This window comes from Nelumbo nucifera, chromosome 4 (genome assembly GCF_055504915.1).
Source record: "Nelumbo nucifera cultivar China Antique chromosome 4, China Antique-T2T, whole genome shotgun sequence".
In the NCBI taxonomy this organism is placed as follows: domain Eukaryota; kingdom Viridiplantae; phylum Streptophyta; class Magnoliopsida; order Proteales; family Nelumbonaceae; genus Nelumbo; species Nelumbo nucifera.
The window spans coordinates 94301722-94320654 of NC_142652.1; the positions used below are offsets into that span (position 1 = coordinate 94301722).

General features: G+C 37.1%; 1 protein-coding gene across 3 annotated transcripts in view; it reads left to right on the top strand.

Moving 5' to 3' along the window:
- Nucleotides 1-14548, top strand: part of LOC104610275 (large ribosomal subunit protein eL20) — a 39689-nt gene extending 25141 nt beyond the window's left edge. The window contains exons 3-6 of one of the 3 annotated variants that reach the window (XM_088904110.1): nt 6049-6166; nt 11919-12034; nt 12256-12319; nt 14053-14495. In XM_088904110.1, coding sequence (XP_088760236.1) covers nt 6049-6166; nt 11919-12034; nt 12256-12319; nt 14053-14394 — 640 coding nt within the window. In that variant the 3' untranslated portion in view covers nt 14395-14495. Of the gene's footprint in view, nt 1-6048; nt 6167-7659; nt 7921-11671; nt 11811-11918; nt 12035-12255; nt 12320-14052 lie in introns of those variants that run through there. The other 2 variants (XM_088904109.1, XM_010276820.3) reach the window with 2 other exon arrangements.
- Nucleotides 14549-18933: the final 4385 nt, after the last annotated feature.

Consider the following 18933-nt stretch of genomic DNA (forward strand, 5'->3'; position numbering starts at 1 on the left):
GTTGGCCTTTGCGACGACGAGAAAAAACACGAAAAGGTGGAGGGTCAAGGAGAGAGGGAAGCTGAACCAGTTTCTCCTCATGCCTACACTCCCCCTGAGGAGAAACAGGATAGAAATGCTCATCTTCAAAGAAAGAAACATCCATGGAGACATAGAATTTACGAAAAACATGATCAAAACAACGGTATCCCTTTTGGGTGAAGGAGTAACCAAGAAATATGCAAGGGATAGCACGAGAATCCAATTTCCCACGGGTGGGAGACAGATTTTGGACAAAACACCGGCAACCAAAGACACGATGAGGAATAGAAAGAAGGGGAGCCTTAGGAAAGAGAAGTTGATGTGGGGTTTTGTACTCTAACCAACGAGAGGGCATACGGTTTATAAGGTAAGTGGAACAAAGAACAGCTTCAAGCCAAAACCGTTTGGGAACATTCATATGAAGTAGTAAACCTCGAGCCACTTCAAGGAGATGTCGGTTTTCCATTCGGCCACACCATTTTGTTGTGGTGTGCGGGCACAAGAGCTACGATGAAGGGAACCATGCGAAGCAAAAAATTCCGTGAGGTCACTATGAAAAAATTCTTTTGCATTGTCTGATTGAAAAATTTGGATTTCAGTTTGAAATTGAGTGAAGACCATCCGCTAGAAATCTTGAATGATTTTTGGTACTTCTTCCCTGGTTCACATCGGGTATACCCAAGTATATCTAGAATAATCATCAATGAGGGTAATGAAATACTTGTAGCCACTCTTAGATGGTAAAGTAACAGGGCCCCACACATCAGAATGAACAATGTGAAACGGAGATTCAGATTTACTATTTCTTTGAAGAAAATGAGTTCTACAATGCTTACTCAACTGGCACGTTTGACAAGAAAAATCAGAAACAGACATTGACTTAAACAGTTCTGGGAATACAACTTTCAAAGACTCAAAAGACAAATGACCAAGACGACAATGCCATAAATAGACTTTTTTCTTACAGGATTGACTCATAGACTCTGTAACATGAAGACCAGTCTTATTCTCCAGCATGTAAAGTCCATCAGCCATACAACCCCTACCAATCGTCCTCCCCGAGGCTAGATCCTGAATCACACAATGAGAAGGGAAAAAAGTCACTGAGCAATTCAAGAAATTAGTAACACTACTAACAGAGAACAAATTAATGGGAAAATTTGGAACATGAAGAACATCAGAAAGGGTAAGGCCAAGAGGAAGAGAGAGAGTTCCTTGACCAGTTATGGAAGAGTATGATCCATCGGCTAGTCTCACCTTGTCTCTTCCAGAAAGAGGGTGATAGGTTTGAAAGTAAGAGGATGTACCTGTCATATGTTTTGATGCTCCAGAATCAATGATCCATGGAGAGTTAGGGGTGTGAGAAGCAACATGGAAAGCAGTGGCAGGGTTACCTGACGTGGATGCAAATGAGGTTGAGGGAGGAGCATCCATTTGACGAATTGCTCTACCATAGACCTCTAAATGGTCACGGAAGGAATTCATAATGTCCTCCTCCGAGTCAGGTCCAGTGAGATGTGCCTGAGTCATAGTAGAAATGGGGGGCTGATTCTCCCGAGTAGCCATGTTGGCCATGTGATGTTTCTTTGTATTTTTCTGTCCGTACTTCTTATTCACCTCTGAACCTTGCTTCTTAGTCAGATCTTGAGCCCATTTTGGTTTCCCATGAAGATCCCAATAGGTATCTTTGGTGTGTCGGGGTTTCTGGCAACGAGTGCACCACAATTTTTCCTTATCTTCTGTGTTTTTCTGGAAATCTCCTTTCCGGGAAGAAGATCCCACACCAGTAGATACACCCCCTTTTGCAACCAACACAACAGCATCCCCACCAGGGCTGTTCATCAAATTTCTCCTGCTTTCTTCAGACTGTACAAGAGCATAGACTTCCTGAACAGAAGGGAGATCCTTAGAGCTGAGAATCTGAACCTTGATAGATTCATACATAGGATTCAGACCATGTAAGAATGCAAACACCCTTTGTTGGGAGACAAGCTGTTTGTACTTCTTAGCATCCCCATCACACTTCCAATCCAGACTCTGGTAGTGATCCAATTCCTTCCAGACAGATGTTAAGTCAGAGTAATAGACCGATAAACACCTCTCCCCCTATCTACAAGTAGAAGATGCTGCCTGCAGTTGATAAATTTTGGCATAGTGTCGCAGTTCTGAATATGTAGACTTTGTGTTCCCAGATTTCATTCGCAGTTTCAGCCAACATGAAATTCTTCCTGATTTGAGGTTGCATGGAAACCAAGAGCCAGGACATAACAATACTATTCTCTTGATTCCATCTATCATATTCAGTACTCCCGGAGGATGGTTCTTTTATCCTCCCATTAATATAGCCTATCTTCCCCCTTGCAGTGATGTATAATTTGATCCCTCTTGACCACTCCAGGTAATTTAAACCATCAAGAGGGACAACAGCCATAGGAAATGATAGGTCACCCCCACCCATTCCATTCAGCATTGAGGAAACTCCTAATGTGGCTGAATCTTCACTGCCCATGATATTTGAATAAAAAGTTGAAACAACAACCAAAAGAGTACAGCCGTACAAGGCTATTTCAGAGATAGGTCCTTCTGACCACCGGTTTCACTGAGAATAAAAAAGAGCATTGTTGTTGCAGTACAAGAACAGGTCCTTCTGACCTACAGTTTCACTGAGAACAAACAACAAACTGAACACTGCTGTTGCAGTACTGAAACAGGTCCTTCTGACCTATGGTTTCACTGAAACAAGTTTGCACACTGCTATTGCAGTACAAGAACAGGTCTGAATGACCTAATTAGTAGGGCTGATAGCTAACCAGTCAAGGAGATCAATAGGGTAGCCGAACAGTCAATTAATAGGATTAATATTGAGCAGACAATTAATCAGCTAAACAGACCATCAACAGTCCACAATACCAACAAAAAAAGGTTTGAATACAATTACTGTGTTAAGGAATAGTCACTTAACAGTAGGGCAATCGAACAGTAGATGAGCAATACTTCTTTTAGTTTCAGATGATAGCCTTTCTGAAGACAGAACACCCTCTACGAACTGCAAACAATAGTCTCTCTACAGTCGAGCAGACAGGAGGAGCAATTTCTGGGCTGGAAGACGAAAAGACTCTGTAACTTCTGGGTCGAACTGATTTCACCAAATTAGGAGTTCGATTGGAGACAACACTGGATGCAATAGTAGTTAGCTTGACATCACCCTTCAGGCTTGGACGACTTGCTCTGATACCATGTTGAGCAAGAGCAAGTGAAGAGAGGAGAGGAGAAGAGAGGTGAGTCGAGTGACTGAAAGCCCTCCAGAACTTAGGGGGCGAAAGAATATTTTTTATTTATACTAGTACAATCGAACAATATAGACAGAAGAGAAATTACAACAGTACTCTTATGGTACTAAACCTGAATACATAAACAACTGTCAACAAAGATAATACAGTCCACCGGCTTCATGCCCTCCACCAATCTTCATCCCCGTCTTGAGATCCTGAAAAACACACATAGAGGGGTAAAATGTAACGGAGCAATTGAGGGACTTGGTCAGCTTACTAACAGACATAAGATTAAATGGAAGTTTAGGTACATATAAAACAGAGGATAGGGACACAGGGTCTAGGTCAACATTACCAACACCACGAATAGATGATGTGGAGCCATTAGCAAGGGTAACAGATTGTGATGTTGAGCAATGAGTGAGAGATGAAAACACACCTGGAGTTTCCGTCATGTGATCGGAGGCTCCAGAGTCAATAATCCAGGGGTTGGGTGTGGATGCCAAACAAGCCATACCTGAGTGTGCAAAGGTAGTTGTGTTCTGCTGCGATGTGGATTGAACAAACCTTTCATACTCATCACGAGGAACACTCACCATCTCCTTGTCTGGACCATCTGGAGAGGTAGAAGGCATGTGGTCAGCTGATCGGTTCTCCTATCTAAAGCTGGAACTGGTGTCACTAGTCATGGCATGGTTGGCCCACGTCGAGGGTGGACCATGTAAGTCATAGCAGTAGTTAATAGTATGTCCATCCAAACCACAATGAGTACACCTCCGTGGACTCGAGCCACGTCCTCTACCACGATCTCCCCCTGAATTTCTGCCTCCAGTACGACCACCACCACGGGTATGTGTAGATCCACCACTACCACTCCGCCATACATTGGACCACTACTGCCACCGGCCAGGCTGGGCTCCTCGAGCCCCACTTCTGCCACCTCATCCTCTCGACACTGCAAATGCTGATTTATCTGAGATATTAGAGTTTTCCATAGATCCAATGGAAGTCCTCCGAAGACGAGCAAACACCTCTAAAGATGGAAGGGCAGATCCTCCTAGTATCTGGGCTCGTACTGGTTCATACTCAGACTTCAGCCCCACCAGAAACCGAGTCACATCAAGCCGCTCTCTCTGTTGTTGTTGAACCTTGACATCAGAAGTGAGAGGGTGATAGATATTTAGCTCATTACGGATATTTCTCATACTAGCATAGTACTCCTCAAGGCTCTGATTTCCCTGTTGCAGATTGAAGTATTCCTGATACAGTTGATATACCCTAGTTGTATTATCCTGATCAGAATACAATTTCTTAGCATGATCCCACACCTCTTTGCCTGTGTCAAGAAACATGAAGTTCACACTGATTCTGGGTTCCATACTGTTCCACAACCATGTGATAATCTGTGCATCTTCCTGTTCCCAGTCTTCATACTCCTGAGAACTAGTGGGAGGTTTCTCCTCTCTTATGTGCTTTACCTTCTTCTTCGCCTTCAGAAAAACCTCTACAGACTTGGCCCAAGGGACATAATTCTCTCCATTCAGTTTAATGGAGGTCATTTGGACATTCAGGTAGTCAGTAGATATCATCACACTAGGTTTACTATCACTGTTATCTGCCATTGCCGAATTCCCTTATCACTGAATCCTGAGCACTACACACTGCACACTGCACGCAGACACTTCACCGAAATCTGCACACTGATTTCAGCAATGACAAAGGCTGAAAGCTGTACTTGTAACACAACAAACCCTACTCTACAGCTACCGGAAGTTTCACCATTAAGTAAACACTACTTCCCTTCGAATCACACACAAACCAGCGTAAACCCTAGCATAAACCCTAGCATACTGCAATCTGAAAACCCATCATACGATCTGTACCACACCTCTCATGTGTTCCATAACAGAAAATATGCATAAAAAAAAACTCCTTACCTTATCGCCTGAAGGCCAACCACACGAAGGAATGAAACACCACTGCACCACACACACCATCCCTACATTAATTAGGGGAGGGCTTAGAAACCACAGCAACTAATCACCAACAACACCACCGGAGGCATAGAAACCTCCAAGGGAAGAGGGCGATCACTCATTTTCAACCATTTTCCCAGTCTCCAACCAACGGCTGAGAAATCCAAGAAAAACCCTAGTTCGAATGCGCAGAAAACAGAGTTCTAGCAGGTCTGATTTGTTTGATGTGGCTCTGATACTATGTTAAAGTTCGGCCTGCCCTAGAAGTCTGTTTTGTTTGTTAGCTGTAAAGTAAACAGCAAGAAGGAAGAGAGGAAAGAAGAAGGAAGAAAGAGGAAGGAGAAGAGAAAAGGTCTGGTTAGAAAATAGGAAAAAGTCAACCCTAGTTTCGGCCAGACCTGTTATTATATTATTAATGTGATTGGAAAAGACATAAGTGCCCTTATTTAAGTAAGAGACACTCGAACTAACATAATAGTACACATCAGCACTCTCAACAGGTACAAAGACCGAAATACCCCTTCACTAACAATTTCCATGTCATAACTGTAATAATATTCTTCAAGATTTTACATGTGAATGCAGTTTCTTCAGGTGTCCTTTCTCAAATATCATAAATTTGATCTTATAATCATAAGTAAAATGGTTGACAATTGGCTTTGGAATAATGTTATTTTTCAAAGATTAACTGGTTTACTGGATTTCAGGATTAAGTATATTTCAGTTGAGTTTGTTGCTGGGTATATATAGTTGATGATATATATTGGTTTACTTTGTAGGTTTATCATTGGTTTCTTTCTAGCGGCCATTCCTTGGTATGTTGGAGCTTTTGTTTTACTTTGTGTCAGAAGAATGGATTATAGAGAGAAACCTGGGTATATTGCATGCACAATTGCTGTAAGTTCCCGATCTTCCATTAAATTGAATTGATAATGGTAATTTTCATATTTTTCTGTTTGTATAATATTTGAGTTTCCATGTTTTACATGGCAACCATGGTCATAGTGTTGATAGTGACTTTTGTCTTTCATAAAACAGCTATTTTGTGTCATAGGAGTCATCACAAAAGGTCTGGTTGAATTAATTTGCAGTTGTATCTTTTCTTTATGAAATAGTCATATTTGTTCCTACAAGCCCAACTATTTTATGAGCCAGGAGCTTTTAATTATTTTAGAAAGGCATAATTTCTTCTATTCTTCTCTGATGAGTTTTGAGAACTTCAGAGATGAGTTTCCAGCTACATGGGGGATTGATATTGGCAGATCTAACCATCTATCTGATGAGGAACCTCTAGATTATAATTTATAAATTAAAATTTACCATATTATTTTGCTTGATTTTCTTTGAAAAATATACATAGTATCAAAAATCAACTTATTCTGACATGTGGAAAAGGCTGTTGGGCTGCGACATGCCTCATGGAAATAGGATAAAATGGAGAACCATGTGAACCCTTTCTTGCTGCTACATCTGATGTTAATCCAGTCCGAAGAACAGCCCAGTGCATGACTCTCCTGCCAATGCGGGGTCTGGGGAGGGACAGATGTATGCAGCCTTACCCCTGCAGATTACACAGAGAGGTTGTTTCCAAGATGCTAATCAAGTCCTTGTGACCATCATTTTGTACTAGGTTCCCTGAATCTATACCATCCGAAACATTCATCAACACTACTGTGTGAAAAGGTCACAAGTGCCTATGTGTTTACATGTCTTAGATGCTAAGGAGTAGAGGCCAGCTAGAAACAATGAATTATAGGAGTGTCTTGGCAATTCTTTTTCATTTACACGCATTGTTTGGAACAATAACAATACTCTACTTTGTGATTGTTTGTAGTTAAAATTTAAAAATTGACCAGAAATTTACATGCTACTAAAAAATGCAGTGTCAATAATCTAAATTCTTAACAAGAGAGAGAGAGTAGAAAGTAGAAACACATGGTGATGCATTAATGCCAATTTGTAAAACTATATTTTGGAGGGTTTTTTTTTTTTTGTGTGTGTGCATCAACATATATGAATTGTATAATGTGGATGGCCAAACTTTTCTCTAAAAAATGAGACCACTAAATATGAATTGTATAATGTCTTGTGGCATGGTCAATATTTCTGTTCGTTAATGCAGTATTGAACTTGAGGCAGCAATATTCAGCATTTAAGATCCATCATCTCTTTAAACTGCATCATAGATGTGCTCTGTGTGTGTGTGTGTATAAAAAGAACGTTTTAGTATTTTTGTTCCATCAACTAGCTTGGCTTGTGGGGTTCTCTTTCTTGGCCATTTATTTACAACTTGCACTCTACGATTTTAAGCAGATTAGATAAAATAGTGCTCTTTTTTCCTCTTTTCTCACTCACTCAAGAATTGTGATTTCTTGCCATCTTGTCAACAGGCCATTCTTGTTACAATTGCAGCTATTATCGGTGCAACAAAGGGGACTCATACCTGGTGATGCACCAATGACATTTGTAAAGACTGAAAATAGATGTATATTTGAGTATTCTTATTTGTTTAAATATGATATTGTGTGGGTTTAGGTTTGCGTGGAAATTGTCTTTGTGTAAGCTTGTAAAAGTGACTGAAGTTCCTGGATGTTCAAATGGACCTTGAAATTGCTTGTGTTTATGAACACTTCCATGCACACTTTTATTCAGCTGGGCCTTATAAAGTCTGAGATACTCATTTAATGCAACCAACACTAATGTGCCTAGTCACTGTGTTTGATTTGATAGAAAATAAGAATCAGAAAATTGAGGTAAAGTTCTTGAGTAATTTCACAAATTTTGGTAAGAACTTCCTCAACTCTCTATTTTCTCCCTTTTTCTATCGAACCGAACATGGGAGGGAGTCTTGTAAACAAAAATTAAATCATATTATTTTTGCCAATGTATCAATGGAAAATAATCTTTAAAGTAAATTAAATTAAATCAATATCTTTATAATGTGGAAGTAATTATCAACATTATTTTTTGATATAAAGATAAAATTCATTAAACAAAAACAAGGTGATAATAAATCACTCAAAAGAAAAAAGCAAATAATCCAACCGCCAATATCATTCACCCCTGAAACTAACCTCTCTTTCAACAAAAAAAAAAAAAGGACGTGTTTTGCATACTACAAGTAGTCAATAAAATACCATCTCTTGGAGAAATCAACCTCATAAAATTTCTCCAATTAAGACAGTTATACTCCAAAAACCAAGACTTCTTTTGGAACCCTAACCATAGATGTCAAGGTGACGCTTAGGTGATAAAAACGCCTGCATGTTCATATGCATTACACCACATAATATTTTTATATTTTTATTTTACATTATTAATAGTGGTAGAAAGATATCATGCACCAAAAAATACATAAATACTTGGGCTAAAATATTTATATTGTAGGAATATAGTATTAATACCATTGTTCTTACGCTTGTTGTTGAAGATTTAGTTTCAGAAATTTTGAAGTTAAAGTTCTGAGGCATATCTAAAGGCATTGTTTTTAGAATGATATTTGCCTCCACTTAAGTAATTGAGTTATTGTTGGATTGTAGGTAAATTTGTTCTCAGTATAGAACAAAGCATCGAGTAAGAAACTGCAATTAACAGAGTTGGAAAATCTCTAAACAAATCTTTTGTGAAATAGTAGTAATTTGAATTGGGAGAGACAAGAGTGTTCAGCATTGTGAAACAACTTGCTTACAACCATTATATAGGTTGAAGAGCTACCATTAAGGGGGTGTTCTTTTTCTGGACTTTGAAAAAGGGGAAGGGGGGGGGGGACCAAGAATTTCATGTTCTTTTTTGAGATTTATGTGGGGACCAGGGAAAGTTTATTTTCGTGGGTATCACTTACCCGATAGATGAATAACTTTCTCACATCGGAGGAAAATTGTCAATTTGAATGAGACAAAAATGCCCCTTATAATAATGGATTTTTTTAACTAAAAGGGTCATTGCCTTATTTACATAGGAAATAAAAGAGCATGGATAAATGCACTTACCTGGGTAAGTCTTTTCTGGGAAACACTTACCCGGGTAAGTGCATTTACCCAAATAAGTAACTTACTGAAAAACGAACGGAGCCTAAAAAGAACAAGTTTATTTGAAGATACTCTTTATATAATCACAAATTTGAATTAAGTGACTATTTTTTTTAGAATGCAATTAAGTGCCTATTCAAAATTAATAACCGTTAACATTTAAATGATAAATGATGTTCCTTGATCACTTATTTAAGTCATAGTAGTTGGATTTAATTTAAAATATAAATAGTCATGATTCCGCCTCCCTAAAGTGTTCCATTGCATCTTTATGTGAGTTCATGTAAATCACAACATGGGGCAGATGTGATTTGCACCTGCGATAGCTATAGTAATTTGTGATTGTGATTAGGATTTCATTTAATCGTTTTAAATGAAATATGTATGCTTCATTTAATCATTTTAAACCCCTATCGAGTGAGGGGTAGGGGTGCAAGCGAGCTTGGTTAAGTTGGGTCGAGGTCAACCCTAACTCAACCCAAAATTTGGGCTCAAGTTGGCCTGCCTTCTTTACTACTTTCTACCAAATGTATTTATTTCCTAAACTTTAAGGGTTTATGTTAATTCATTATTATGTGTAAAAAAACATAGTTATCATTGTCTCAGAAGAAATTTGTCTAAAATCTTAAGGCTGTGTTTGGTTATAAATGCATGGGAGTGCAAATGTAAAAAATGTAAATTCTTGTTTAATTTTGCTTTGGATTTTACTTTATTCTGCTTCATGTTTTAATTTACTTCATATGTACTGCAATCAAACAAAATAAGTTAAAATTGGAAACGAAAATAGGTCAGAATTTACACTCAAATCATTTGCATTGCCATGATTTTGCATCAGCGCAATTTTATTTGCATTGCAACCAAACACAGCCTAAGGAAATTTATGAAAAAATATATATGCAATATATATGCACACACATATAGATAGATAGATATATATATATATAAATAGATAAATACTTTAATGAAAAAAAATATATACATAAATATATAGATATATACATTAAATGATTAAAGGATATGCATGCATGCATCAATACACATATCCATAACTACCTACATACATAAATACATCTTTATATAATATTTTATACACGAAAATATGAAGTTTTCAACCTTTGTGAGGTGGGCCGCACTCAGAGGGAATATGAGAAATGTTGGTAAAAATTCTCGAAACCCCAAATCTACCACCCTTCAACCAAAAATCGGGGCTTTCCACTGAAACTTCTTATAATGGATTCTCTATAACAACTTAGTGAAAGCAGCTTAACAAAAGCTTTAGTGCTCATTTTGGGAGAGTTTTCACGCAATGGCTTTTGGCTTTACAAGATGAGGTCCACATGAAACCTTAAAAAGTTATGTTAACTAAAATACCCAGAAATTCCCAAAATTCAAGAAATCAATTTTCACCGAATTTTTTGGGTGAGGCTAATAAGTAGCCAGTTCGGATCAGATAGGCACAATGTTGTAAGCATATTCAATGAACAATTGAAAATTTTTTTGACACCTGTCCCTTAAAATACCCTCAACCCATCCTTAAAAAATATTAAAAACCACTTTTAACAGTTGTCAAAATATTTATCAAGTGCTCACTTACATGCTTAGTTATGTTATATTTGCTAGATCCGGTCCCATTAGTAGCTTCTTCAAAGCAACTCAGTTAAAACTAAATCACTCTCAAGATTCATATGGCACTTGGGTTGAGGATTTTGTTGGGCCCTGCTCCAAATGCGAGCAAGCCCAGAACTGCATGAAATTTCTCTAGCTTCAGGCACATCTCAGCGACCCAATCCGTCTTGGGTTTTTAGTAGACCTAGCAATTGGGTTGGATAGGTCGGGTTTGGGTTGGGTTAAGGTGCTTCGGGTTGATTTCGGGTCGGGTTGAATTTCGGGTTATGTTGTCAAATGCTAGACCCTAACCCTAAAATGTTTGAGTTAGGGTTGACCCATGGGTCAATTTAGGTCATCCCAAAAAATAATTAAAATTTAAAAAAATAAAGAAAATTTACATGAAAAATGTCAAAATTAAAAGAATTAACCTTAAAATTTCAAATATAAAATAAAAAACTTCAACATTTAACAATTTAAAGAGTAATCAACAAAAAGTAAAGACTAAATAAAAAAAATTAAAGAATAGAAACTTTTAACAATACATAAATAATCCCAATTAGACTTGACAATGGGGTCAGCTGATTGACCCATGACCCAACCCAACCTAATCCCTTTTTTTCGGATTGGATCAGGGCGGGTCGGGTCAATTTCATATTCGCATAACTAAATATGAGACCTTAACCCTGTTTTTCGGATTGGATTGGATCGGGTTCGCGGTTTGGGTCAAATTTTTGCCAGGTATAGTTTTTAGGGTTTTTAACATGCTCGCTTGTCAATTGTTCTATATAAACGAAACAAACCCGCCACTGTTAATTCTTCCTCTTGGAGGGAGGGAGAGAGAGAGAAGAAAAGGGTGTTGTTCTGAGTCCTGCCTCTTCTCTTATCTGAAAATGGGCAATTTCAGGGTGAACTTCTCTCCAGTATTCTGCAGTTTTTCGCAAAATGTAGCTTTGTCTTTAGATTTCCTTTTTCTTTTGTTTTTTTAATGATGGTTTTCTCGTTTCTGGATCCAGTTTCACCAATATCAGGTGGTCGGGAGAGCGCTCCCTTCCGAGACTGATCAGCATCCGAAGATCTACAGGATGAAGCTCTGGGCCACGAACGAGGTTCGCGCCAAGTCGAAGTTCTGGTAAGGAATTCAAACCCAAAGCACCGAATCTGAGCTATTCCTTCGATTCCCAGTACTTGTATCTTGTTTTATATCATGCAATTCGGTGGATATGAATCGTTTTCTTCCGATGAAGTGCTAGGCCTGTAACGAGGACTGATTTCTTCCGACTATTTTTAACTATTATGAGCGTATGTGACACTTACGAAACTGCCATGTTGTTTTTTGATTGATTCGTCCAGGTACTTCTTGAGGAAGCTCAAGAAAGTCAAGAAGAGTAATGGGCAAGTACTGGCAATCAACGAGGTATTTGTCATTTCTTTACTCGATTAGGCTTTAGATGGGGTCGTTGGATTGAGAAGGGCATGGTTAGAATGTCTTATTTTGTCAAGCAAGAAATTTAGTAGGATAAACAAAATAGAATGGAAACATGGTAGAACCTTCTTGAAATTTGATGAATCCCTTTTACTTTTATCGTTACAATTCAAAGTACCGTGTAGTTTCTTACGATTTGCTGTTCATGGTCTCTTCTTTTTCTAGAATGAGTCATCATTGGAAATCAAGAATGAAACCATGTGATTTAACAAACCTAAAGTTATGTAATTATCATCATATGTTGTTATAAAGTAAAGAAGTATGAGTTGCCCATTTTGTTTCCATAAATTTATTGCATTGTTTTGTTGTTATAACCCTAGGTCTAGTTCCCCTTAAAACACTTCAGACTGCTAACGACACCTTCTTTCTTCCCAAAGAACCTTCTGCCAAGCCAATCTGGTGACCCTCTTGAATAGCTATTCAAGTGTGCCTTAATCTCTGATCATATATCTGAGGTTTCAAGGTATCTCAAAATGCCAAGACACCAATAAATCATAACATGATAGTCACCTTGAACCTCAATGCCATTCCATGGCAGTCACCTTGAAGTCCTTAGGGTACCTTCTCCCACTGGATCCGAGAAACCCGAGAGAATAAATCCTTCTCGATTTCTAAAATCTCCACCAATGTCTGATAATTTAGGCTTACCCAGCGCACAACTATCAAGTTAAGCTCAATTACTCCACTGTGGCACTGCAGTCCAGTTCAGAACAGTTGGTCTCCTTTGTTATGCAAACACCAAACAGCAGTAACTTGCCACCACCACATGGGATATACTTTTGAGTTTTTATAGAGTAGATAATGAATGTGCTGCTCTCACTACAATAAGTTCAATGAGGATATGATCATTACAAATCGACAAGGTAGGTGTAGGTGGTTAGCATTGTTATCATTCTACAAGTAAAGGTCACATTCATGAGGGAAATGGGTTTGTTGATTATCTTTAAAATGAATTATTGGAAAAAAAAAGCTGTAGTCCTTGGAGGAGTAGGAGTGTAGGACCATCTCCGAGTGTAACCTGAATGGGTGAGGGGATCCATGTAGAGGCTTGAAGAAAGAGTAGAATAAGAACAGTCTACAGGGTTTAAAGACTTGAACCTAGAGGCACATCCTTTCCCTAATAGTCATCCTCAATCCTAAGACAAACCAAAAATAACTGTTATGGCACAGAATAAATCTCTTAGGTAACCGCAAAGATGGGGGCGGGGAGGGAGGGGGATCCATATAGTAACTCGAAGAAAGAGGAGCAATAAAACCAGTCTACAGGATTTATAGTTGCAGAATAATCAAACCAAAATAGTAGTGTAGGCTGTAGTAGCACAGAATTATCATGCAATTACTGTTATGGCATAGTTTTGTTTAACCATCGTTGCAACTTTCATCTAGAGTCATGCCTTGATAACCAGCCAATTTCTTCTTATCAGAGGAGATACAAAACAGAAAAGACTTTGATCCTGGGAAGACAGTGATTCCTTGAAAGGTTTAAAATTAATAAAACTGTTTTTTAACTGCTAGTGCTAACAATATCAGAAGCAGAAGATATCTGTGTTTTTCTTTTTTTTTTGCCTTCTCTTTTGCTAAAAATGTCGATCTCTTAATTTGTTTCGACTGCTTATTGGAGTTTTAGGATGATATCATCATTAACTTCATTCTTGTGCTTACAGATATTTGAGAAGAACCCAACGAAAATCAAGAACTATGGAATTTGGCTGCGTTATCAAAGCCGAACCGGTTATCACAACATGTACAAGGAGTACCGTGACACCACTCTTAATGGAGCAGTGGAGCAAATGTACAATGAGATGGCTTCTCGCCACAGGGTGAGGTATCCATGCATCCAAATCATCAAAACAGCCACCATCCCAGCTAGCCTCTGCAAGAGAGAGAGCACCAAGCAGTTCCACAATGCCAAGATTAAGTTCCCCTTGGTGTTCAAAAAGGTCAGGCCTCCAACCAGGAAGCTTAAAACCACATACAAGGCATCGAGGCCCAACTTGTTTATGTAATTCCTATGGTTGATTTGATGAACTGAGTACTTGGAGAGAAATTAAGCTTGGGATTTAAGCTTTTGAAAAATGTTTTTTATGGTAGAGAGATGTTTTGCTGATTTTTCCATGTTTAATTTTAGGGATTTTATCGACAAGCAAGTTTTCAAAAGTATCTCCAAGGTTCAAAATATAGATACGGAATATGTGATTTTATTATTTGGTAATCAAGATTAAGACAATTCATTAAAGGATCAAAAAACAATACAATACAATCAGCCAGGGCTAAATTATGAACCAAGCCATTTTGTGAATAAGTCCATAAGGAATATGACGACAGTTTTGGCCCAGAAATAATGGATAGGAGGGCTGTTGATAAAAATGGCAAAGACTGACCAAACCAGATCTCAAATAAAACCGGTTGATTTTGGTTTAGAAATATACATAACCCAATGTTGTGCATGGGTTACATTTTACCAAGGTTCAAAATATGGATACACCGGTTGATTTAATTGGCTAATATTATATTAGCCAATTAAATCGTGTCTTAATTCCCCACTTGCTATTTTCCAATTCCAACGTAACAAATGTCATACTTAAAAAAAGGTTAAAAAGTGAATGATCTCACTAACCATACATCTGAAAATAACAAACTATTGGATACCCATTCCAAACGAAATAGTGCAAATAAATACTATTGAATATCCATACTAAAAAAGCGGGCCGACGTGGATGGAACTAATGGCAGTGCCCAATTGAGAATAAAATAAATAAATACTTTTTCAAATTTGTTTTACGGTGCCATTGTGATTCATTTGAGGGTCCATTTGGTTCATTAGAATGAGTTGGGCTTCAGTCAGGATCCGAGCAGCCTGCCTTGCATTGAGAATATCTCCGTATTGATGTGCTTTATTTCATTGGGAGATATTCTCAATGCAAGGTTGGGAAAGGCTGTTAGATCGATGTGGGCACAGGTTTGCCTTGATGGAAGTCGATCTCCACTAGAATAGGTGTCTAAAATCAAAATCGGAATTTCGATTCCAACTGTTTGTTTGGCAAGAATGGGGTTCTGATTTTCATTCTTGGCAGGATAGAATTCCCCCATATTGGAGAATGGCCATTCTAGGCCCTCCCCTAGGGAATGGGATTCAGAGTCTGAAGAGGCAAAGAACTCATGACAAAAACCCCTCAAGCCCTAATATTAATAAAATAATAGAATATTAATAAACAATTAATAAATAGTAATGAAATAATAATACCATAATGAAATATTACTTCTATATAATTAAATTAATCATAAAACATTAATAGTTAAACAATAGAATATCAATGAATTAATAATAAAATGTAAAGATATTATTTATTAAATAATAATCATAATAATAATAAGTATAAATAAAATATTAATATAATATAATTCAAGTAATAATAAGATACTAATTATTAATTTTAAAACAATAAACAAAAATAATATAATATTAATCAAATAATAAAAGAATAATAATAGAATATAATAAAATAATGTATATTAATAAAATATTCATAAATGAATAAATGATAACTTCTTAGATATTAATTATTAAATACTAATAAAATAATAATAAAAATCAAAGATGATATTAATTAAATAAATATGATAATAATAATCAATATTAATATGATATAATTAAGGTATTAATAAAATACAAAAATAGTAAAATAGTAATAGATTAATAGAAATAATAATAAATTATTAATAATTATAATAATAAAATAATAGTTATATATTCATAACATATTAATAAAGTAATAATAAAATAATAAATAGATTAATACAAAATTAAAAGTGTTTAGTTGATTTCGATTCCAAATACAAATGAACCAAATAGGTGTTAGGAATAAGTGAATTCGATTCCAATTGGCACCCTAAAATTTTGGATATTAAGATAGCTCGAACCAAACTCGCATTCTCTACATCTAGGATGCAGAAAAATTTCTGCACCCACCAATTGTAAAACTCCCCCAAAAAAGTTAAATTTTATTATAACCCACCCTACTCTTTCTAATCTTGACCTCTCTCCCTCTCTTTCTTCACTTCCGTTCTTCTTCAACCTTATCCACTTTTACTATCATCGGATCACCGGCTGTGCCACTAGCCCATTGCAAGTTCTCTGTTCTCTCCCTTGTTCTTCTCCCCTCTCTCTCCTCTCTCCTCTAGTCCTCCTTTCTTATTCTTCTCTCTTCCTTTGAATATGCAATCCAACCCTTCAAGGTTTTAAAAACCGACCCGAAAACGGAACCACTATGAACATCGATTCCTGGGTCAAACGGTTCAGACAGTTTGATTAGATTAGGGCAAATATTTGCGGTTGCCTTTCTTTTGTGAGAAGAGAGGTTGAGACAAAGGTGGTTTTCGACTGAGAAAGAAAGAAAGAAAGAACTTGAATTGGGAGGCAAATATTGTTGTATTGTAGGTAAATTCATTCTCAATATAGAACAAAGAATGAGGTAAGAAACTGCAATCAATAAAGTTGAAGAATCTCTAAAGAAATCTTTTGTGAGATAGTAGTAATTTGAATTGGGCAAGACAAGAGTGTTCAGCAGTGTGAAACAACTTGGCTTACACCCATTATATAGGTTTGAAGAGTTACCATTAAAAAGAACAAGTTTATTTGAAAATACTCTTTATATGATCACAAATTTGAATTAAGTGACTATTTTTTTAAAATGCAATTAAGTGACTATTCAAAATTAATAATTGTTAACATTTAAGTGATAAATGATGTTCCTTCGTCACTTATTTAAGTAATGGTAGGGGTGCAAGCGAGCTAGGTTAGGTTGGGTTGAGGTCAATATAACCAAGGTTCAAAGTATCGACACTGGCCGATACCTCGGCCTGTGTCAGTGCTTTTTTTTAGTTTTACTTTTTTTTTAAATCAGTTCAGAGGGGCTGGTTTAAGGCTTGGCTACCCTTTGAACTAGTGGCTGACCCGATACAATCCCTATAGGGGCATTTCGGGAAGCCATTGGTATGATAGGTATCGGCCGATACAGGCCAATACGTATCGATACTTTGAACCTTGAACACAACCTAACCCAAAATATGGGCTCAAGTTGGCCAACCTTCTTTACTTCCTTTTGCCAAATGTACTTATTTCCTAGACTTTAAGGGTTTATGTTAATTCAATATTAACATTATTATGTTTAAAAATATAGTTATCATGTATTGGAAGAAATTTGTCTAAAATCTTAAGGTTGTGTTTGGTTGCAGTGCAAATTTATTTGCACTAGTACAAATGCATGGGAGTGAAATTGTAAAAAAGCAAATTCTTGTTTAATTTTGTTTTGGATTTTACTTTATTCTGCTTCATGTCTTAATTTATTTTACATGCATTGCAAGTAAACAAAATAAGCTAAAATTTGAAACAAAAATAGGTCAGAATTTACATTTAAATCATTTGCATTGCCATGGTTTTGCATCAATGCAAATTTATTTGCATTGCAACCGAATACAACCTAAGGAAATTTATGGAGAGATAATTTCTAGTGTAGGAAGATTAACAAACTCACAAAATAATGGACGTTTCCAACTGTGTATCATAGGAATCTCTGTTCTTAACCAAGGTCCAGGTTGATGCATGGATCGTTGGTTGAAAAACTGCTCATAGGATTGACCAAAACTTGGGGAATAGGTTGAGAGAAACGTCAAAAAAAATGTCCAACTCGTCCACAAACATAGCAAGTTGCAGGAAGATCTTCGTAGCGATAAGTGTCCCAATTCATGACACTAAAGAAACAACCTATCTTGAGAGGTTGATCAATGGTGATAATAACTTTAGCATGAATATAATTTTGAATAACCAAGATGTGAAGCGTAGGTCCAATACTTCCAAAGATCGGTTGCCATATTTCTATGGAAAGAATCTCATAAGGAAGATCATGGAGTTGGACCCAAACATCAATCTGGTTGAGTTGCCATTCATATTGAGGGCGACCAGGCCTCCAAGGCTTGAGAACAATCCACTGCCCATTTAACATCCAGGGGCCATTATCACGAACTCAAATATAATCTTTTTCATATCGAAAACGAAGGCGAAAGTGACCACATTGGAAATGTGACATTAACAGGCGGTCATGGTTTAGATTCCACAGAGAATAAAGGCCTTGTTCTAGTTCCTTCAACAAGTAATCTTCCTATTGTAAGAGTCACCCCCGAAACCTTCCAACTTGTACAGCAAACCCATAATATTTTATCTCATCTTTTTTCTCCTAGACCTTCTGATCCATCATCTTCTAGAGGCAAACGACCCTGCATTGATCTACTGCATCATTTAGAAATTGAGGATTCCACCGACCTTCCTATTATGACCGACCTGAGTCTTCCTCTCGTACTGACCAAACAAAAACAATTTTGTCCATTGTTCCTTCCAACCTAAATGATGAGAGAACTCTGACCAATCAAAGCTGAAATCTACTGATGTGGGACCATGCAAATAGAACTAATCTAGTAAGTTCCTTGTTTCCTTTTTTTTTGTTCACTAAAAAGGGCAGTGGTGGTTGGCCCCCAACAGCCACAAGGTC